Genomic DNA, 24,574 nt, shown 5'->3' with positions numbered 1-24,574 from the left:
TAGTAGTCAAAAATGTTTCCTTAAACCTACACAATTCTGCCGTGCACAACAGATTAGATTGGACAACACTGGAAAAAAATTTGACTTTCGAAGTGAACTTACATATTAATGTTTAAAAACTCCCAGTAAAGCTCAGCCGGAAATGAACTGGAATTCCGGCTGGTTCCAGTTCGCATTCCGGCTCCAGTGACACAACCGATTCTAACTAGAATCGGTTGTGTCACTGGAGCCGGAATACGAACTGGATCCAGCCGGAATTCCGGTTCATTTCCGGCTGAGCTTAACTGGGCTAGTCCATTCATTATTAAGTATATTAGTACACATTCATACAGACACACACATACAGACATTGTCCCAATTTGTCGAGCTGAATTAATTGGTGTATAAGATTCGTTCCTCCGATTCATATCTTTTAATTTTCGATAAACGAAATCAAATGTACAGTATTTTTTTACTTGAAAGCTTTATCAGAGGCTCATTCCTTATTGAAATTTCAAAGCGACTAGATGTTACCACTACGTTACCACGATAGTTTTGAGATGTTTTTCGTAATGTTGTTTTAAACCGACATTGCGCATTTAAGAGTTAATAGCAATTTGTCATGGAATAGTGACATTACCGTTGTATGTGATGTTTATCGAATTCTACGAAATCTGAATCCGCGACATTTTTCATTTCCATCGAAAGTTTATTTATTTCTTAGGATTTAATCACCTCTACCCATTCCGAATACGTGCCAGACCAAGAAAATAAATCCAGCTGAAATACCAACGTGAACGCAAGCTAATACTATCAGGCTACTTTATTGTTGTACCGGTACCCAGCCGTATTGGCGATTTGCGGCAAAGCCAAAATTAGTCATGCGACACCTATGATTCAGCTCATGAACTGGCAAAGTGATACAGTTTGCTTTTTTTCACCCGTAAGTGAGTCGTAGCTTACAACAAAATCTTCATTATCTTCTCGGAAAAAGCTTACCACTGCCAAAATATGAATGAAACGAGTAAGAAATTTAGTTTTATTTGCAATTATTCTGAAATTACAGCCATTTGCAACTATTTCACTCATACATTTCTTCGAAATGTAATCGGGGTATTATTGTGGTTATAAAAAATCGTTCCATAAATAAAGTTCCAACTCGAAACCGAGACCCAATCAGCACCAATGTCAAACTCCTTTATATTTTGAACTACGTAGGAGATTCAGTGAAGACTATCGGAGAGAAGGATCGGCTGTGCATGATACAAAGCTGACACTTTCCTATTAGCCGGATATATTCTTTCCTTGCGTGATCTGGAGAGTTTCATGAATTTACACCAACTCATGAAGGTTTAGCTTAACTTAGGACCAACGGGAAATGCTGTTGCGGCGGCTACGGTGCTCAACAAATTACATTTCGAAACAGCGCGCATATAGCTCTGCGAATAATATTAGACACCACTATGTTTTACACTCTTTTCGCAAGATGTTTACTCATCATCTGATAAAATGATGATTTTCCTCCATTTTCATAAACAATTATCAACAAATTGATCGGTAATTTGGTGTTTAAAAGTCATTTTTTACCAATGTTTACAGAAAATATATGCACTATGACAGAACAGAATAAAATCAGCAACACTTTCCTTTCAGCGCTATCTGCGAGCGGTTTCAACGTAGAATCGCCAATGTAGTTTTATTCATCTACTCTGGTATGCGCACGCTTAAGTTTGGAGCAACCAAACCGTTTACACGAACATTTTGGTGGCAAACAAACAACTGCTAAGCAGAGAACAGTAATGTAAAAAATCTCGGACGCTGTCAGCCTGCCTGACAAAAACTTTGTTTCAATATAAAATCAAAACAAGTGAAGAGCGAATTTTCCCTCGCTTCTTTGAAATTGATTATGATTGATTATGCAAATATTTTCATTTTGCACAAACCTGTTTTAAACTCAGAACCAATCAACCATCTCACCGAATCGAGCATCCTTTCTGGTTCGGTGCAGAAAAGTTGAACTAACGTTCAACTTCTTTTTGCTGGTGCGAAACAGCGTGCTCGTGCGCGATTGTTTACTCTGATCTTGTGTATAATTAACAGGTGGAGTAGTTCTCCGATAAAACAAATGCAACAAAATGCTAGATATGTTGCCGTAGATAGCTAAAAAGCACACCATCGGCACGTCGTTCGTGTTTTGTCAGCTCATTTTGAATATACGAAACGTGAATGCATGTGCTCATGTGCTCAGACGATTTGACACCGCAATGTGTATTGTTTCTAATCAGCGGTGGGGGTGACAGGTCCGAAAACCGCTTGGCTCGGTCAGGATAACCATTCGGGTAGGACGTGTCGTTGTGCTCGCCACAAAATGTCAGGGCAGTAATATCGCAACTAATTACTAATGAAATAGACGAACATGACTGTGCTGTAGAATATATTTGAACTGGAACGTTAATCAAACACTTTTGTTGTGGAATGTTTGGTTGCCAATTGGCCGGCGATATTTATAGATGATGAGTGTTACAAATATATTCTGAGTGGCAATGATAACGCAATCATTCGAAACAAACTCTCTTTTTCAGTATTGGCATATTCTTGATAAATCGATTAGAGCTTTCTAAATTGAATTCAAAGTACAATATACAGATTACTAATCCGCATTCTATCCAGCCAAATCATGCTATCGGATAGTTATGAGCAAATAAAAGCCACGCATATTGGGCCTCAATTCCATTGCGTTGGGGGATTCATATCCTTGGATACGAAAGTGACCCCGTTGGCTTCGTACTACTACAGGACAACATTTGAATAGTAGCAGGAAGCTAGATCTGGCCAGAAGATTGTAGGGCCCTCGTTTTGCCTTTTCAGAGAAAGCAGACGCTTCTGTAGACACTCCTTGAGGTATATCGCCCCGTAGTCACGAGTGGCGCACTCCGTTTGCCACATGAGTAGATCGCTTGCCAAATCATGTACTTATTGGAAAACTTTGAAACATTCTAACTTCCTTCGGAACCTCAAACGTATGCTACTCCGGAAGTCCGCCCCGACGCACATTGGCACCAGTTCATACAAAGTTGTGACAAAGTTATAAAAATTCGATCATGTGACTCAAAATTGGGTTTTTAACTAATTTCGAGTCGCTCTATTTCTGCTATCAGTTTTGCAATTCCATAATTTTGTTTTTCGACTTCTTTTGTGTACACTTATTTGAAGGCGTTGGTCGTTAAAGGGTTTATATACACATTAATAATAGTAACCAAGCGCATCGGATAGCCGAAATGGTTGACAAAACTAGTAAAAATCACTAAGTTTTCAGTAATATCATGTTGTTTAGGCAACCAATTTGTAAGAAGATTCATGAGCTACAGGGCGTCTCCATATGGGTATTTTCAAAACCATAGATAAAATAACTTGCGCCGTGTATCTGGAAACTACACTAAATTTTGAATCAGGTTCATGATAAGTGATTTATGGGAGACCATCTCAAAAATTGGAAGATATATAAAGATAAATTACTGATATAACATTAAATTTCTCAATTGCTTTTTCTTGATGCAGAACCAACGTAAATGATTTTTGAACAAAAAGCTCTAGTTCAGCATATTCATTCTTCTTTCCAAAGAACTTAAAACTACTCCAATTGGCCTTGTAGTTCTTGGTATATCGCCATTTGAAGTTCGAAGGTACGAACAATTCCCTTCCGGTCCTTGGCTCTCTGAACGAAAGACTTGGACAGATTCAATTTTTTGCCCACATCCCTGACCGATTCCGCTTAAACGCTTTCACTACATGCTTGTGAACCTGATCACTAATAGAACACACATTTTGACAGTATTTCTCCTTCCGTTCGATGTTCAGAGTTTGGTAGTAACGCTTAATAACACGAATCACCGTTGACTGCACGATTCCGAGCTGTTTTCCAATGTCCTGTTGTTTTTCGGGTGACCCATTTTTTCCTAATTTTCGAAAAACTGACAGCGATAAAAATACACTGTAAACAATACACTCTAAACTACTTCTACCTGAATTTGCAAGAGAAAATACCCAGTGGGATGTTTTCTACAGCGTTTTTTTGTAATGCAATTTGATGCGGGATACCTTTTATATGATTATAACACTTTAAATTTGGATTGAAAGAAACGTCTGAGAAATCAGAAAATAATAAAATTTTGAATGAAAAATTGGTTGGAAAAGTTGGTTGTGTTTTTTTTTAGATACACCCAGGTTTTTTACGCGGCGGATACATACCGCGTAAAAAACTCGCGTTAATTGGAAAATCCACGAAGAAAACCTTGTCAATTGGAAAATCCTCACAAAAAACGCGTTAATCCGAAAATTTCCGTAAAAACCGCGTTAATTCAAAAATCCGCGTTAAAAAACTCACAGCAAAAGACCTAGAATATTTTTGGATTTTTTTTTGCAAAAGTCCTTTTAAATGCGAAGAACTTGGTACATATTTGGTAGTTTTTTGCGCGGATTTCGCAATTAACAGTTTTTGCAAAAAATAGTCCTTTTGAATGCAAAAGACAGAATATTTTCGGAAAGGTTGAAGAGACGGATCTGGAAGACTCCTTATGGCCCGCACCTCAACAATATAAGTATTTTCTGAATGGTCTTCACGAGTAGGTGCCAGAAATTGATTTTTGACGCCATTTTGAAATCCAAGATGGCGATTTCCGGTTTAGCGAAATTCGCTATAACCCAATCAATATGGGTATTTTCGGAATGGTCTTGACGAGTAGGTGCCAGAGATTGATTTTCGACGCCATTTTGAAATCTAAGATGGCGACTTCCGGTTTGACGAAATTCGTTATATCCCAATCAATATGGATATTTTTCGGAACGGTCTTGATGAGTAGGTGCCAGAAATTGATTTTTGACACCATTTTGAAATCCAATATGGCGACTTGCGGTTCTGCGAAATTCGCTATAATTTAGTCAAAATGGGTATTTTGGGAATGGTCTTGACGAGTATGTGCCAGAAATTGATTTGACGCTATTTTAAATCCAAGATGGCGGCTTCCGGTTTAGCGAAACCTCTATAACTCAATCAATATGGGTAATTTCGGAATGGTCTTGAAGAGTAGGTGCCAGAAATTGATTTTTGACGCCATTTTTGAATCCAGGATGGTGATTTTCGGTTTAGCGAAATTCGCTATAACCCAATCAATATGGATATTTTCGGAAGAGTCTCGACAGGGCCGGCGAATAGCGTGGGTAGTATGGGTAGGACTACCCACTGGAAAATAACCGAGTGGGTAATTACCCACTCAAAATTTCGGACCAAATCAAAAATTTCAAATCTGCCACACATGTATCTCGGGCAAACATTGTACACATTTGAAAATATCGATGTACCCCAATACCATTTGCACAAACGCACCGTAAGTGATTTGATGTGAATGTAATTCACATGTGTATTGCGAAAATGGGACAAATCCCTAGTAGCGAACCCCTCGTCCTATGCTTACTACCCACTTGGGCTAAAACTGTAACGCCGGCCCTGAGTCTCGACGAGTAGGAGACAAAGGTCGACGTCTGACATCTTTTTCAAATTCTAGATAGCGACTTCCGGTTCACCGGAATTCCCGCATGAAAAATCTGAGCGATCATCCAAAACATCATCGAAAATAAGATCTAATCATAAACAAGCAAAATGCAAAATGCTTTTATGTGTTCTTCCAGAACAGTGTGGTGAGAATGGAAATGAGAGGAGAAAGAGAAGGATGTGGTGAGTTGGGGGTTTGAATTGTTTCAAATTAAACACATTGCAAAAATTGAAGTAAATTCAATTGTTTAACTAAAACTAGTTGTACTGCAACTTCAATTTCCAAAAAAATACCGTTCCGAAAATATCCATACTGATTGAGTTATACAGTGGAAACCCGTTTTTATCAGCCCCTTGGTGAATTTTAGGCTGATAAAACGGGGACATTGACAAAACCGGGACATATATTTTTCTTCTTTTTTAATAATCCCCAAATGTATTCTCATAATCATAATGGATTTAAAAATGGGGCCAAAAATCGATTTCTGGCACCTACTCGTCAAGACCATTCCGAAAATACCCATACTGTTGAGATGCGGGCCATAAGGAGTCTTCCAGATCCGTCTCTTCCATCTTTCCGAAAATCTTCTAAGGGGTCATCCATATACTACGTGGACAATTTGGGGGAGGGTCTACTAAAAAGTCCACGCTTGTCCATGGAAAGGGGAAGTGGGGTATAGAAATAGTCAACGTGGACTCATACTTTTTTTTCTTAATGAGCGTTGGATGTTTTCGTTCAAATCATCCCAAAACTGTGCAACACTTTAAAAGCTCCTAACAGCATAGTTTGTGCATGCTAGAGTCTGTGGTATTATAGAGTACCGTACAGAGGAATGTGCAACACTGCCTAAAATGATTTCCTCTTCATTGTTCCTGGCACCCAAAGTTTTTGCTGTAACATTGAGTGACTTCAACCGAGTTACACAATGGAGTGAATTGAAAACCTACTGTTTCGTGGATTATAGCACTTTATTCATAATACTATTCCACGTAATTTATTTTACATTGTTACAAAAAAGTATAATAAACTGAATACAGTGTCTTGTTTAGGCAATAGAAATATTTCGCCATGATATTATATTTCTCGACACTAATACTTTTCTTGCATGTTCTCCGAAAGAAGAATGTTTGTTTACTTTGTACGATAGGTAGTCTCTCACTGTTCGATAGGTAGATTTGGCTTCACTCTGTGCGAGCCTTTATAACATAAACAACGCCTTTGGTGCATGCCACAAACTCAGTGGAAATCAACACCAAGCAAAATGTCGCTCCCAGAAAGATTTGATTCAATCTTCTATATGATTTTCAACAACTAATTTAGAATTTTAAATCATGCTGTTGATTTTAAATGATCCAATTGAAGATCATAGTTTTCTTAAATTTTGTTATATTATATATGTTATAAGCAAAAAGTGTCTTTTAGACATACTATTTTTAATGTTTGTAATTTTCACAAATATCAAAGAAAACCTATAAAGTTTGAACTATGTTTTAATTCGATTCTTCAGATTACTGCCAGTATCAAAACAGTCAAACCCAATACATATACATGAAATCATAAACTCTCTTTAAGTTATTATTTGACAAAAACATAGGGGGTAGGGATACATGAATTTTCCACGCTTGTCCACGTCGGGGGAGGAGGGAGTCAAAAACGACGGTTTTTTGGCCCACGTGGTATATGAATGGCCCCTAGGTCTTTTGCATTCAAAAGGACTTACGATATTTTTAAAAAAAACACCGTGTTAATTGCGAAATCCGCGCAAAAAAAGCTGCTGAAATTCTTCTAAGTTCATCTTTGCATATAAAATAACTTTGATTTTTTTTTCAGGAAAAATTCTAAGTCTTTTGTATTCAAAAGGAATACAGCGAAGACCCGTTTTTATCAGCCCCTTGGTAAATTTAAGGCTGATAAAACGGGGACATTGATAAAATCGGGACATATATTTTTCTTTCCTTTTAAGAAACCGAAGCTCTCAAAATGAAATTCTTTAGTCCCTAGATATAACCTCATAACCTTTCCTGAGTATTTAGCTTAAACTTCCTTTAAGGGGGTCTGACAGAGCAAAATTTAAAAAAAAAATTTTTTTGCATACTTCGGATCTCTAAGATATGAAAAATATGCTCAAGAAAGGATTTACTCGAATTCAACTTGATTCGTCTGCTAGAGCCCGTCAAACTACCAATTATCAATTTCCATATGAAGCTGATAAAATCGGGTCAAAAAGCTGATAAAATCGAGGGTAGATAAAATCGGAGGCTGATAAAATCGGGTCTTCACCGTATTTTTTTTATAAAACCGCGTTAATTGGAAAATCCGCGTAAAAACCCGCCGTGATTCGAAAATTCGCGTAAAAAAACCTCGTAAAAATCGCGCAAAAACGCGTGAAAAAAACACCTGATTGTATTCTGTTACAATGCCAACCATCGCTTGTACAAAAACCAAACTCACCCTCTCACTTATCATATTCACTGATCCACAGACCGAAATTGTCGCTGATACTTGGCAATAGAAAATTAATATCATTGGCTTGAAGGTTACAGACTTTATCACGGCATTTCATCTGTAGCGAGAATAAAGCATAGTATTACAAGACAAAGATTTTGCCAATTGTTTACAAAATATTACAAATGAGTAAAGCCATGTCAAGTGATCCTCGAATTTTTCGCAAAATCACCGATTTTCATGAGGTATATTTTATTGTATAGAGATTATGGTGAATAGCTTTTGGTATAAATATTTCGTTAAAACTCCCTTTTTTCTTTGAGATATTAACCCTTAAACTTTCTTGGATAATAAAATTGTAAATTTTATATCTCAAAAACTACTGAAGATAATTGAATGAATTTTTGTACACTTATAGAATGATATTAACACTATCTCACAAAAATATATCTATTGTATAAATGAGTAAATAACGGTACTTTGCATCTATTTAAAAATATCAATTGCATTTTTTCTTATGTTCTTCATGCTAAAAATTTTCAGGAAGTATATCAAATTACGCAGCAATCCTTCATCTTCAAAAATCTGTATTGATAATTTTTCATTTTTGTTCCTATCGAAAGTTATGGATGATTTTGTAACGGTGTGTTCCTTCAACGCATGGCCCACTTTGATGCAGCCCGCGAACACTTACATATTGGCAACGCCGCACGTCGCCACGTGCCATCTCTGATATTAGAGTAAAAAGACAAGCTTTTCTTTACGGATTATTGAGGGTAAATGTTTTTCGAGTGATTTGCATACTTTTTAGCGTTATTATATTTTTTGCGAGTTATTGAGCAGTGGACATGTTTAAACCTGCATGGACACGATTTTTTGCAAAGTGACATATTTCACCACTTTTTTGTTAGTTGGTTCTGTCTGAGTGGTTGCACGGTATGTTTGCTCGCATTGTTGTTTATAATGTCGTTTTCGATTGAGAACCTAGACACTAACCCGGGTTAGTTGCTTCAAACAAACGTTTTTAATGGAACTGAGTTGGGTTCTCGCAAAACAACGGTGGTGTGAGCGAACCCGAAATATTTTCAGGTTGGAACCCAACTCGGTTTTCAGTTCAGTGACCATTCGAAATTACGTAACTCAAAAATTGCCCAAAATTGACTCTGCCTCCTCCCATGTAACAAATTGTCACAAATTTCTCCACTCCCCTCTCCTATTACGCAACAAATTCCTAGAATTTTTTTTTCTTCTTCGGTGAAAACATGTTACGTAACGATCTAGCTAACTCCCCCCTATGTTACAACACGTCACAACTTGTTGTACCCCCTCCCCCTAAAAGCGTTACGTAATTCATGAATCGTCCCTCAGTGGCGCATAACCTAGGTTCGAAACTGGCATCAAACAAACGCTTTAACAGCAGTTAGGTCTGAAGGGACCATTCATAAATTACGTAACGCAAAAATTGCCCAAATTGTCACAAATTTTTCCATCCCCCCCTCCCCTGTTACGAAACAAATTCCAAGAAAAAATTTTTTTTCTTCGATGAAAACATGTTACGTAACGATCTAGTTAACACCCCCTCCCCCTATGTCACAACTTGTCACAACTTGTCGTACCGCCCCCCCCCCCTAAAAGCGTTACGTAATTTATGAATGGTCCCTAAATAAGATCATTCAGTAAACAAAAACATGTGAAGTAAAATACTGTTGTCATAAGTTGTTCCACTTTCCTGTATAATATTGTAGACAAATAATGAATTTGAATAAAACATAGACGTACTTTGACTTACAAAAGTGTCTTTGAAGATTGCAATAACATAAACTCATTACATAAGTTAAGTTTCGGTTATTTGCGATACAGTTTAATTGTAACGATAAATTATAATAAGAAAGTATTTATTAAACTACTATGATTTTTGTTGTGCACTTCGGTCAAAAAATATAAAATGATCTCAAAATATCCGGAAAACATTCATCTTCGTTAATCCCCATAGAAAAGTTTGTTCTTTTACAGCAATCGAGAGATGTAGCTTCTGTTAGTCATGCGATGCACACGCGATGCGCATTAGAACGTCGCGATGTACGGCATTGCCAATATGTAAGTGTTCGCGGGTTGCATCAAAGTGGGCCATGCGTTGAAGGAACACACCGTTACTAAATCATCCATAACTTTGGATAGGAACAAAAATGAAAAATTCTCAATACAGGTTATTGAAGGTGAAGGATTGCTGCGTAATTTGACATACTTCCTGAAAATTTTTAGCGCGAAGAACACAAGAAAAAATGCAATTGAAATTTTTAAATAGATGCAAAGTACCGTTATTTACTCAATTATACAATAGATATATTTTTGTGAGATAGTGTTAATATCATTCTGTAAGTGTACAAAAATTCGTTCAATTTTCTTCAGTAGTTTTTGAGATATAAAATTTACAATTTTATTATACAAGAAAGTTTAAGGGTTAATATCTCAAAGAAAAAAGGGAGTTTTAACGAAATATTTATACCAAAATCTATTTACCATAATCCCTATACAATAAAATATACCTCATGAAAATCGGTGATTTTGCGAAAAATTCGAGGATCACTTGACATGGCTTTACTCAAATACTACCACAAGGAGTTCTGTACCGAAATAGAAGAAGCGTACCGATTCTAAATAGACTGAAGCTTTTTGATGAGAAACACAATAATAAATTTCACAGCTTTGAATGTTGCAATCAGTTTTATTGTTTCAGAAATTTGGATGAAAGTTATTCGAAATCGTGTTGTTTATTCTACTGTTGTTTATTCCATATAATGTGTAGACATACTCGGATAAATTTTTTTAAGCATTGTATTAAAAGGCGTCGTACGGGAATTGGTCTAACATAGGGTCATGGCTACAACTATTTCCAATGTACTGACTGTATTGGAAAAGCGTGCTACCATCTAGATTATTCGAACTCTCTTAGCCGCAAATAAAGTCGTTGTTACTTTCCTTAATACATACTCATCAAGAGACACAAAAATATGAAGTACCCTACCCTATTGGTACTTGCCGGTCGTACCGTCGAGTATTGCTCACTTTGTTTACTCTCACTGGACTGAAGGTACGCAAATACTCAATGTATGTTTGTTTTCTGCACATTTCATTCTCAATTGACGAATGAGAATTCACCCGGCTTGTTGAACGCGGCGGCAATCATCATTCCGGTGGTAAATTTATTTTGCGCCTCCAATGCCAAATGCCAATTTACTATACATACACTATTATGATGTGTACCGGTACGTCCTGTTCTAACACAATTTGTCTGCTGGTCCATTCTGTTTGATTGGCGCTGCCTGGTCTCTTGGCGGGATGATTATGGTGATGTAATAACTTGTTATTGTGCCACAGTAAACGTCAGCTTTTACGAAAATTACAGTGATTTGCAGGATGATCTTGATTTGCGTAGCTCATCCCCTGTGTAGTGCTAAGAATTGTGCGGAACCGATACGTTTTTTTCTATATACCAACCCATAATTCGAATTGCTTGCCATTTATAATGAATTGATGAGTTATCAAATGATGATAATCATTGTTAAGCTAAGACAGTGTGATATTGTCCGTAGTCTACAGCACAGTTTATGATCATCCAGCATCTTTGCCGGTGACCCTGGGACCTATGCAAGAGTGTTGAGAATGATATATCACACACGAGACGTACGTAAAAGGATGTGATCAATTGTCGTTCGGTACTGACCGGTGAAAATTGCGAGTAGATACGAAATTATACTGACAACAAGTTAAGCTGCAGTGCTGGTGACGACTACATTAGAGAGTGTGCTTCCAGTTGGTGCGAGCAGCGAAGGTGTGTGGTTGTGTACTTGCTGATATGTTTTGAAGTGGTGCGACGCGTGCTACCGATGGCTGAAGATAAGGAAATCCACAATGATTCCGTGTACGGTGTACGAAAGTGATAATGGGTTCTTAGCGAGCAAACCGTACAGCAGTTGTGTGTAGAATCATTAAAGTGGTATCGGAATCGATCGTTTGTGTTGGAAGTGTCCCAAAACATGTCTACATACCTGAAAAACAAACTGCTCCGCCGAACGGGGGGAATGGATTTACCCGGTCGGCAGCAGCGCAGTCGGTCATTGGATGTGGAAGCCCTGCAACGATCCGGAGTGCAACTGATTGTGCAAGTAAATATCACTTCAATCAAAATAGGTTTAGGAATAGTTTCAAACTAAATGAATTTACAAATATCAATAACAAAGCTTCAGGCGTGATTGTCATTTAGGTGGAGCTTATCTGATTTACGATTGTTGTATGAATTACAGTATACGTATTCGAATTATGGATTTCATAATATTTCAACATGACAGAGTTTATTGAAAATATTTCGTACATTAAGTCATCTCAATGTAATTTTAAAAATGATGATGTTGGTTTGAGTTTAAATACTCTCATATGTGTAAATGTAATTAAATGTTCAAATTTGTCCTTAGAACAGAGACGTTCGATTGATGAAACTTTGCTTGTTATACGTCTCTCTTTATCTTCTCATACTACACTACTTATTTCATAATTGTTCTCATTCATTCTCAAATCTTATACGGGATTTATTTTTAAGATCGTTACAGCTACTTAAAAAAATTAAAGATTGATTCACGGCAATAATGTTTGATTATGATTTTTGTAATTGTTGGCGAATTGACCACGCAAGATTCTATTTTTGGCTATGAGGTCTTATTTCAAAAATAATTTTATACTTGTTTCGATCCCTTAAGATAATTTTAAAAGTTTGGAATGAAAAATCCTTTCCTTATAGAAAATATTCCGTAATTAATAAATTTGCATTAAATGATGTAATTTTTTATTAAACTTTGTATGGACATATCTACTCGACTACTAATTACTATCAAAGTACTCATATATTATCATATATATCTTATTCCTTATGGAGCAGTGAAATGATATTACATAAATCGGAACATTGGAATAGTATTACTAAAATTTGCATGAAATTGAACGCAATAACTAATGTTGGGGAGACTTGACCAAGATTTTATGGGGAGACTTGACCAAGTGGCAATAAGCTGAAGAAAGATACAAAATTCCTTATATTTATTATGCTTTGGTATCTACTGTTAAAGTTAATAACGCCACAAAAAAAAATCCCACCTCAAACGTCAGTCTATATATTTTAGTATTAGTCAACGAAACTAGCAGTAATATGACTGATTTCTTGACGTGTGAACATGCAATGTAAGTAGTACAGTTAATCCTTAAAAAGAAATGCATTAAAAAAATCCAAATTTATGAAATGCAACTTTTATATATTTTTTACTGCTACCTAAGGATCGCGACAATAAGGAACAAAATAATTACAGTCTGTTTTATGTAATTATTTTTTGCTCTGGTTTTTCAAAATTCTCTTGGTCAAGTCTTCCCAGGCCTTGGTCAAGTCTCCCCGCAGTGGGGAGTCTTGACCCAAAAAAATGATCACAGAAAAACTTTTATAACTTTTGAAAAATAAGGTAAACATTCTGCAAAAAATCACGAACACGCACAATAACTTTGCACATTATATCACAATGACTTTTGAGGGATTGAAGGTTTTTTAGAGATTTATGCAGGTTTAGCTAAAACCTGGACAATTCTAACATGGGGAGTTGTTTATTGAGGGCTTTAACCAGATAGGATGATTTTTGGCATATAGCCGTCATGGATTAGCCATACGCTCGCTTCAATTTTTGACATTTTCACATGACTCCGGCTGTATTACGTCGGTAGCATGGGGGCATGGGAAAATATCACAATTGCCGAGAACTGTGTTCAATAATTCGATGGAAGCGGTCGCTGTATGGGCCGGCACCAAATTTTGACAGGATAAATGCCATCAATGATTCGGCAAATCATGGTACGATAGCTCAATCCGTTAATTATGACCATAGCTCCTATCTTTTTAATGATGAATGGTGAATGCTACTAAAATTTAAAACGAAAATAGCATTTTTTCCCTCACCGTTGAAAATCAGCCAACTTATTCAATATATTGTTACACTACAGCTGATTGATTTTGTCGAAGCAAACGGTGAGTAATCGATTTTTAAAAAAGCACTGACGATTTCAAATTAGTTATGGAATATGCGTTTCGACTTCGTCTCATCAGAATCCGACACTAACTAATGAACTACTTTTCTTGCGAGACATCACGCTTAACTAGGGGTTTGCTCAGGAACACATTTTATTTTCGTTTTCTGAAGCTAGCGTCAATCCGGCTCTAGCTTAGTCCTGTCACTACGTCAGTGTCGGAATCTGATGAGACGAAGTCGAAACGCAAATCCCATAACTAATTTAGTTATAGGTTCACGCGCAAAGATGGTTTTAAACAATTTTCTCATTAATGGAGGAAAAATAGTTGTTCTCCACTAAGGAGAAATATAACAGAGTGACCAATGATTCCACCGGTGTGTGTGTTCCGCACCAAAGAGTGCATTCTTGTTATGTTTCACGGGGTCTCAAAAACTTTTAAGGTTTGTTCTTGCACCAGAAACGACCAGTTTATTAACAAACCTGCGCCAAAACCCTTCGAGTAATCGCACGGCGTTGTCGATGGGCGGCGGGCTTCAATTCTCTCTCATCATTTTTATCAAGAGGATTCGCTTAAATTTCACTATTTTGTGTTATCTAATGTCAAAAATGACAAGTACTTTACGACCTACATATTTCGAAGGTTTGGCAATTTTTTGCATTCAGTACCATGAGTTGAAAATACCGAGACATTTATCAAAAATGGTAACCAAGTGTGCATTCAGAAAACTGGGTCAAGATTTTTCAAATCATTTTTAAAACAAATTGATATGAAGCATTACAAATGTCAACAAACATTTGAACTAGCGGACAAAATTTGCGATTTTTGCATTCAACAAAAACAACATCCTGATTCCACGTGAAATAGCTCCTTTTTGCATGGGTGTGGGTAGTGCTATTGAAACCTGTATTATATACGAGCTCAAAACTTGCGAACAGAAAATAACTTTTTGATAATATCAAGATGCTTAGCAGAAATTGTTTTTCACCCACAACAACTAGTGCTGCAAATGTCCATCACATTATTCAAAGAAGCTTACGTATCATTTTGATTGTCTCTATCTTTTGATTATTCCTTGACCATTATTTGGAAAGGCATTTCGGTGGTAATGAGACGTGGAGGCTCTGAATTCCTCAATGCTTATTTAGAACGAAATGTTTCCCAACATTTCTACAATTTGATAGGCATGCAATAGGTGTTAGATAATCCTCTGCTCTGACAGAATCTTCTGAGAGCAGACGAAACTCAAACCGTCGATATCGATTCATAAATTAACCTGCTTTATCTCTAAGATAAGAAATATATGCCCAAGAAAGGATTTACTCGAATTCAGCTTGGTTCGCCTGCTAGAGCCCATCAAACTATAAACTACCAATTTTCATATGAAGCAGATAAAATCGGGTCTCCACTGTATTCATAAAATTCATAATATCCATAAAATTGATAATATTCATAAAACTCATAATATTCATAAAATTCACCCTAACTTTAAAACCTCTATAATCAAAATTTAAAAAAATCATGAAATCCATAAAATTCATAAAATTTGTAGAATTCATAAAATTCATCAAATTTATAGAATTCATAAAATTCATCAAATTCATGAAACTCGAAAAAATTCACGAAACTCATAATTCAATAAATTCATAAAATTCATAGAATTCATAGAATTCATAGAATTCATAGAATTCATAGGATTCATAGAATTCATAGAATTCATAGAATTCATAGAATTCATAGAATTCATAGAATTCATAGAATTCATAGAATTCATAGAATTCATAGAATTCATAGAATTCATAGAATTCATAGAATTCATAGAATTCATAGAATTCATAGAATTCATAGAATTCATAGAATTCATAGAATTCATAGAATTCATAGAATTCATAGAATTCATAGAATTCATAGAATTCATAGAATTCATAGAATTCATAGAATTCATAGAATTCATAGAATTCATAGAATTCATAGAATTCATAGAATTCATAGAATTCATAGAATTCATAGAATTCATAGAATTCATAGAATTCATAGAATTCATAGAATTCATAGAATTCATAGAATTCATAGAATTCATAGAATTCATAGAATTCATAGAATTCATAGAATTCATAGAATTCATAGAATTCATAGGATTCATAGAATTCATAGGATTCATAGAATTCATAGAATTCATAGAATTCATAGAATTCATAGAATTCATAGAATTCATAGAATTCATAGAATTCATAGAATTCATAGAATTCATAGAATTCATAGAATTCATAGAATTCATAGAATTCATAGAATTCATAGAATTCATAGAATTCATAGAATTCATAGAATTCATAGAATTCATAGAATTCATAGAATTCATAGAATTCATAGAATTCATAGAATTCATAGAATTCATAGAATTCATAGAATTCATAGAATTCATAGAATTCATAGAATTCATAGAATTCATAGAATTCATAGAATTCATAGAATTCATGGAATTCATAGAATTCATGGAATTCATAGAATTCATGGAATTCATAGAATTCATAGAATTCATAGAATTCATAGAATTCATAGAATTCATAGAATTCATAGAATTCATAGAATTCATAGAATTCATAGAATTCATAGAATTCATAGAATTCATAGAATTCATAGAATTCATAGAATTCATAGAATTCATAGAATTCATAGAATTCATAGAATTCATAGAATTCATAGAATTCATAGAATTCATAGAATTCATAGAATTCATAGAATTCATAGAATTCATAGAATTCATAGAATTCATAGAATTCATAGAATTCATAGAATTCATAGAATTCATAGAATTCATAGAATTCATAGAATTCATAGAATTCATAGAATTCATAGAATTCATAGAATTCATAGAATTCATAGAATTCATAGAATTCATAGAATTCATAGAATTCATAGAATTCATAGAATTCATAGAATTCATAGAATTCATAGAATTCATAGAATTCATAGAATTCATAGAATTCATGGAATTCATAGAATTCATAGAATTCATGGAATTCATAGAATTCATAGAATTCATAGAATTCATAGAATTCATAGAATTCATAGAATTCATAGAATTCATAGAATTCATAGAATTCATAGAATTCATAGAATTCATAGAATTCATAGAATTCATAGAATTCATAGAATTCATAGAATTCATAGAATTCATAGAATTCATAGAATTCATAGAATTCATAGAATTCATAGAATTCATAGAATTCATAGAATTCATAGAATTCATAGAATTCATAGAATTCATAGAATTCATAGAATTCATAGAATTCATAGAATTCATAGAATTCATAGAATTCATAGAATTCATAGAATTCATAGAATTCATAGAATTCATAGAATTCATAGAATTCATAGAATTCATAGAATTCATAGAATTCATAGAATTCATAGAATTCATAGAATTCATAGAATTCATAGAATTCATAGAATTCATAGAATTCATAGAATTCATAGAATTCACAGAATTCATAGAATTCACAGAATTCATAGAATTCACAGAATTCATAGAATTCATAGAATTCATAGAATTCATAGAATTCATAGAATTCATAGAATTCATAGAATTCATAGAATTCATAGAATTCATAGGATTCATAAGGGACGGGCTTAGGAAAGTTGGTAAATAGATTTCCTTGTACGCAGCTCACCTGGGTGCGATTCCCAACCCCGAACTCAGGGTTAGTTTTTTCCAAAAGTAATTTCTCTACCCCGAAAACAGGCGAGTAACCCTGAGGTTGAAACCTCTATAATCAAAATAAAAAAATCACTTCATAAAATCCATAAAATTAATAAAATTCACAAAATTTATAAAATACATAAAAATTCATAAAATTCATGAAATTCGTAATATTAATAGAATTCATAAAGGTATCTCAATTTGTCGAGCTGAGTCGATTGATATATGAGACTCGGCTGTCAGAAAAAGTTTTCAAAAGTTCAAATGATAATAATTGTTTGTTCAAATTGTATTTGCAAGCCTATCATTAAAAGGTTTTCACAGGCAGTTACATCGCTGTAGATAAACACGAAAATATGATGTTTGGTTTGGATCCAAAAAAAAATCAAATGGATTACAAACTGAACTGTCTTGAACTGCCAATCAATTCCAATGCATACGGATAACCAGTTACAAATGACACCTCTAGGTTACCGTATTGTAAATATGCCGCTGGTCTTAGCGAGATTATATGAAGACCAGATAGGTATCCGTGTAGTCTTAGTCCGAGTCTGATTTCTTTCACGACTTTTCAAATCGTTATTTTATCTATGCTCGGATCACCCATTCAATATGTATCTAGGGTGGGTGCTCCTATAGTTGAGGTGTACCAATAGTTGCAGTAGTGGGCCTAACTAAGGTACCAACCATCAACAAATATTTTTTTATCGATTCATCGCACTAAAATTATGCGACAATAAAACTGTTATCCTTGAAATTTGCTCAAATAACTATTGAAAAAAATGATTTTCTTTGAATTTTGAGCTCCCTTGCACCTATAGTTGATGTAGTGTACCTATAGTTGCAAGTCCCATAAGAAAGCAATGGGATTTGCAACAATAGGAACCGAAATTAGCGATTGCACCACTATTGGTACATGTGTTCCTATAGTGGTACAAGCGGTTTTGAATACATAAATTGGTTATTAAGCTATCTTTATATTTTTCCTATGAAGTAGGGACTGAAAGCTTTCGTTTAATGTATTAACATTGCCCATAGGTCTATTAATCAATTTTTTATCAAAAGTTTTCCTTAAGCATGCGACTATTGGTACATCCACCCTAAAGCTAAACACCATATGCTTCATGAAAAAATGATGTATTGATGATTGTTTTTTTTTATGTTTTCATTTTATACTATTTCATCTCGTTTGATCATATTTCATCTAGCTATGCGCTATCGACCTTTTACCCTCAATTTCAATTATGGCATGCTAGTGTCCAATTCAAGCAATGACCTGCTGACAAGATTTGATTTACAAGCGGTCAGAATTTGACACTCAGTTGTCACGCTCTGTGAAACGAAACCGATTAGGAACGTCAATTGATGTTCAAGCTTATTTTGTGTCGTCAACTTTAGTGTTCGGTGTCGGACTGCTTATCAGCGCCCAAAGATAACACTTATTCACAACCTGTCCCTATTTGTTAGTCGTTTGATCTATGACAGAGTTGTTTACGAATAAGTCAGGTCACGCGTGTTCTAGTTGGATCGTACACAAATGCTGTGATCTGGTTTCTTTTGTACGGGAATATAGCAGTCAATTGCTTAATTGATGTCTGCTTTCGACGTGAACCAATAATTTAATAGCATCTGAGCTGCGAAGACTATATCTCGAGATCGCATGTGACGTGCAATGCATCACGTTCGGATGATATAGCATTTACATAGTTAAAATAGCACCCATCGTCTATAAACAATTATTTTAAACAGGCCACTTTGTAGTAGTTATAACCAAAGCTTATCTCCTCGCAAAAGTAAATCAATATATTTTATCATTTATTTTCTTTTCAGCGAGCTGCGGCACAGCACCAACAGCAGCTGGCTGCTCAAAGTAAGTAAACATGTTCTTAAATTTCTTTCCATTTATAATATAACTTCGGATCGCATTTCTCTCTTATTGTTGTATACCTAAATTCAATAATTAATCTATAAACGAATACATGATAAAATCTCCAATTGATTGATAGCAAGTTCAATAACAGGAATAGTAAGTTTTAGGAAGTAACGGCCCTCAGGAAAATTACGCACAACCAGCTTTAATGCATAAACCTTGAACTTTTGTACTACTAAAGCGGTCTCGACTGAGACCGACTGTTAGGTATGGATGCGTGACGTCATTAATTGTATCGATTAAAGAGTAAGTTGCATGCAACTAATCAGCTGGTATTTTATTGCATCAAAGTATTTACATTCGAATCGACGAACAGATGGCGCTAGAGTACACTTCTGAAGGTTAGAAAAGAATGCTACGGTAATGTGGCACCATCACCCCCACTTTTCACAATTTTTATGTTGGATCGAGATCCACTAGTGCTCCCTTTGTCGAAATATTGTATTTACCTCTTTAGATTTTATAGGATTCAACAATTTTATTGGTCGTTCAAGGTTTACCCAGTCTCTAGACTTCAGCGTGTCAGAAGCGTATGGAGCTAACAATCACCCAATTCCGGCAATTGTTTGAATGACTCCTACACAATTCTTCAAAATAAATTCGCCCTCCTGCCAGATGTATGTATGTAGCTTTAAATGAAAACAAAACACATCACAACACAACCACTCCGTCGGATCTGAACTGCGGCCGGTGTAGCTATATATGTATTATTATTTAGTACCGCCGATCAAAACAAAACGAACAAAAATAAACGAGTGAAGAAAATGGGTGGGGTTGCGCGGAACGTAAACACACATATTTTGTGTTAGTCGTCGTTGTTGTTCAGGCGGAGGGAAGCATTAAAGCAGCAATCTCCATGGCCTTGAAATGGTGCTCGTGATTTTCCTTTGTAACCCTTCGTTCAAGCATTTCTTTTCGGTATCTAGTTTCTGTCATCGAATCCAGTAGAGGTACACTCAGGTTTTTTTTACGCGGGGGATACGAGCCGCGTAAATGAAAACCGCGTAAATTTCAAAATCCGCGTAAATGAAAACCGCGTAAATTTCAAAATCCGCGTAAATGAAAACCGCGTAAATTTCAAAATCCGCGTAAATGAAAACCGCGTAAATTTCAAAATCCGCGTAAATGAAAACCGCGTAAATTTCAAAATCCGCGTAAATGAAGACCACTTAAATTTAAGAATCCGCGATAAAGGGAACCTCATTGATGGATACCGCGTAAATTCCAAAATCCGCGTAAATGAAAACCGCGTAAATTTCAAAATCCGCGTAAATGAAAACCGCGTAAATTTCAAAATCCGCGTAAATGAAGACCACTTAAATTTAAGAATCCGCGATAAAGGGAACCTCATTGATGGATACCGCGTAAATTCCAAAATCCGCGTAAATGAAAACCGCGTAAATTTCAAAATCCGCGTAAATGAAAACCGCGTAAATTTCGAAATCCGCGTAAAAAAAAACGCGTAAAAAAATACCGCGCAAAAAAAACCGCGTAAAAAAACATGAGTGTACAAGGTAGAAAATTAACATTCTCAATTGAATGGCTGTTTATTTCTGTCTAGAACTATGAAAAACATGCTGAAGTGGCAGTTGTTGTTCTGAATGTTTCAAGAAATTTAGTGCCTATGTGTTTTACTTTTGTATATTCTCGGGACGTTGCGATATTAAAATACATCGATACCTACTTATGGGATTTTCGATTGATTGACACCGGTGTAGTGGATTGCACTGGTTTTGCACTTTCTAGCAGAAGTGTCAATGGAACATACCCAGTTTTCTGCACTTCTGCTAGAAAATGCAAAAACGGTGCAGTTTCAGTGCACTCCACTACACCGGCTCCAATCAATCGAAAACCACATTAGAACAGGGTTACCATATTCACAGATTTTTCTGTAATGTCACAGATTCATAAATTTTAATCACAGATTCTTTTTCACAGATGACAGATTTTTGGCATTTTGATGAAAATTTCACAGATTTTTGCAGATTTTTGAAAATATTGTGATTTTTTGCAGATTTTTTGGAATTTTATCACAGATTTTCACAGATTTTTTTCCTGTTTTTGTCATCACAGATGGTAAAAAGATTTTTTTGACCGAAACGCAGTTTTCAATGTGGCATCCCTGCATTAGAATCGATACTGCTATCAAAAGAAAGTACTGTCACTTTCGATATAATCGTAGTCGTAGTATCAATAAGTCTTTGCACGCTGACAAAGTCGACTAGCAAGTCGACATAAATTGATTGTTACTGTGAGCCATGTTTACCAAGATTGCTTCACAGCTTAGTTGCAGTGTTAGTAAGCACGGCTCACAGTAAATGTTATTTTATGTCGTTTTTCTTATAAGTCAACTTCGTCAGCGTGCACAGCCTAATACTTTAAAGAATCGTCATTCGATGCCATACTTTTTATAGCAACTCAGTTCCCTAGATAATGGGTAATAAATTGTTGTGATATATTGATAACACTGCAAAACAAAATAAAAAAAATGGGAGCAGGGCTTCACAGTATAAAATCAAATTTTGTATAGAGAACTAGGGGTGTACAAGGAATCTATGCAATTTTTTAGTGATTTCATAATATTCGAAAAAATCCAAAGGGGGGAGGGAGCACATGAAATGTTAAAAATCGAAATTATTTTGTTGAAATGTCTCAAAATAACATGAAACATTAGCATCTAGTCCGCTAAAAACAAATTTAAAGTTTTTTAGTCCCACGGACTTAAACACTTTTGAAAATAAAATCGAATTTAAAAATTTGTTTTAGTAATATCTTATGATTTCAAAAAAAATTCTCAACGAACTGGACTTGGGAGCAAAACAAATAAAAAGATGGCAGGGATTTGGGGTTCCAACTAAATCAATGTGAAAAGATTTTTGAAAAAAATTGAAACGGGACTCAGTAGTTTAGGCGCTTTGTGATAAAAATAGGAGCATGATAGGGGAGTCCGGGGACAGTTGGCGGAATCTCCGTTTCTATTAGACCTATGACGCTGTCTCTCGTTGTGTACCTCAAGTAATGTAAAATACATGTTTATGTTGCATAACATTTTATTTTGTAAATGTTTTGGGCGATATTAGGCTTTTTAGCATACAAAGTAAATTTTCTGAATTTTAAACATGTGTTTTTTAACCTTTTCATGCCCATGTTAATTATAAAACAACAACGTTATTCAAAAGCTATAACTTTTGGTGTAGGCAAGATTTACTCACAAAAATAAGAAAGACTAGTAACTGTGACTATTACTTTTCATTGGAGCACTTACATGTTTTAGTATTATCCTTAGAACTGAAATGATTGCTATTAGTCTGATTGGATTCCCCTGGTCCCTGAAACTGAACAGATTTTTCGTCTTTCTCGAACGCAACAGTCCTAAAAGAATATAATTTTGGAATGCCATATGTGCTAGAAAAAGTTAGGCATGAAAGCGTTAAGGGGATATGCAATCTATTCCATGGATCTTTTTTTTTCTATGGTGTATCCAGTTTTTTACGTGCCATAATGACGATCAAAATTATTTAGTTCGTAATATGTTTATTGCCCTTTTTTGGCAATAATCGTCTACTTCATCCGCCCAGTAAGAGGAAGTCATCCTACGTTAGTCCACTGTGTTGGATGTTTATTCAATGAACGCCCGACATCCTCAACTGGGCGTTGCTGTCAAGCTGGCGTAAACTATTATTGTCAAAAAAGGGCAATTAAACGTATTACGAACTAGACTATTTAGACCTCCATTATGGCTGTATAGCTTTCAATATCCGTTTAGATATTGGATTTAACCACAAGTAAAAGATTGTTTTTAAATACTTGTTTATAAAATATGCGATTAGGGTAAGTTGACGCACTCAGCATAATTTTTCACAGTGCAATAATAGTCATGAGTTTTTCTATTTCTGAAATTCACTCCAAAACAATCGAATATTTTTCTTGTATATCCCCGACCGACCGGTTTTAACATGGAGTACCCGTCGAAGTCAAAATGAGATTGAAATATAATGGCAATTGTCGGTTAATTTATAATGTATTATTGAAAATACGTTTAGTGCATTTCACAAGGACCCCTGATGTAATTTATTTTCCATTTGATAGCATGTTTTCTGGCGTACCGTCAATAGGATATACATACCGCCAAACTTACCGCGGGTCTAGTTTTACCGATCACATATTGTTTTATCTATAATAACAAAGACAATACAACAGCTTTGAACACTTTGATAAAATTCAAAGATATAACGGTCTGCCCTTGTATGTAACGAGCTCTATTTTGCACGATCTACCTAAATCAAAGCGGTAAAATTTAAAACAGAAATCTCCACCAACTAGTCCCGGTATCCCCTACTCACAACTTTGAAACATTTTCAGCGAGTTTACTACCGAAGTTTTAGTGTTCGAGCTTGCGCTTTTTCCTGGCTCATCCTGTATGTATGCATCACTTATGCCAACATTGGCAGTTCTGATTTCAAAAAAAATTCCCAGCGAACTGGACTTGGGAGCAAAACAAATAAAAAGATGGCAGGGACTTGGGAGCAAAACAAATAAAAAGATGGCAGGGATTTGGGGTTCCAACTAAATCAATGTGAAAAGATTTTTGAAAAAAATTGAAACGGGACTCAGTAGTTTAGGCGCTTTGTGATAAAAATAGGAGCATGATAGGGGAGTCCGGGGACAGTTGGCGGAATCTCCGTTTCTATTAGACCTATGACGCTGTCTCTCGTTGTGTACCTCAAGTAATGTAAAATACATGTTTATGTTGCATAACATTTTATTTTGTAAATGTTTTGGGCGATATTAGGCTTTTTAGCATACAAAGTAAATTTTCTGAATTTTAAACATGTGTTTTTTAACCTTTTCATGCCCATGTTAATTATAAAACAACAACGTTATTCAAAAGCTATAACTTTTGGTGTAGG

At 35.2% G+C, this 24,574-nt stretch overlaps 1 protein-coding gene across 4 annotated transcripts in view; it reads left to right on the top strand.

Moving 5' to 3' along the window:
• The window catches only part of LOC131683614 (uncharacterized), a 301,264-nt gene that overhangs the window by 128,251 nt on the left and 148,439 nt on the right, over window positions 1-24,574 (top strand). For all 4 annotated transcript variants that reach the window (XM_058965735.1, XM_058965734.1, XM_058965731.1 and 1 more), the window contains one exon: window positions 19,565-19,604. In XM_058965735.1, coding sequence (XP_058821718.1) covers window positions 19,565-19,604 — 40 coding nt within the window. The remainder of the gene's footprint in view (window positions 1-19,564; window positions 19,605-24,574) is intronic.

This window comes from Topomyia yanbarensis, chromosome 2 (assembly GCF_030247195.1).
Source record: "Topomyia yanbarensis strain Yona2022 chromosome 2, ASM3024719v1, whole genome shotgun sequence".
NCBI lineage: Eukaryota > Metazoa > Arthropoda > Insecta > Diptera > Culicidae > Topomyia > Topomyia yanbarensis.
This window is presented reverse-complemented; position numbering and strand designations above follow the sequence as displayed.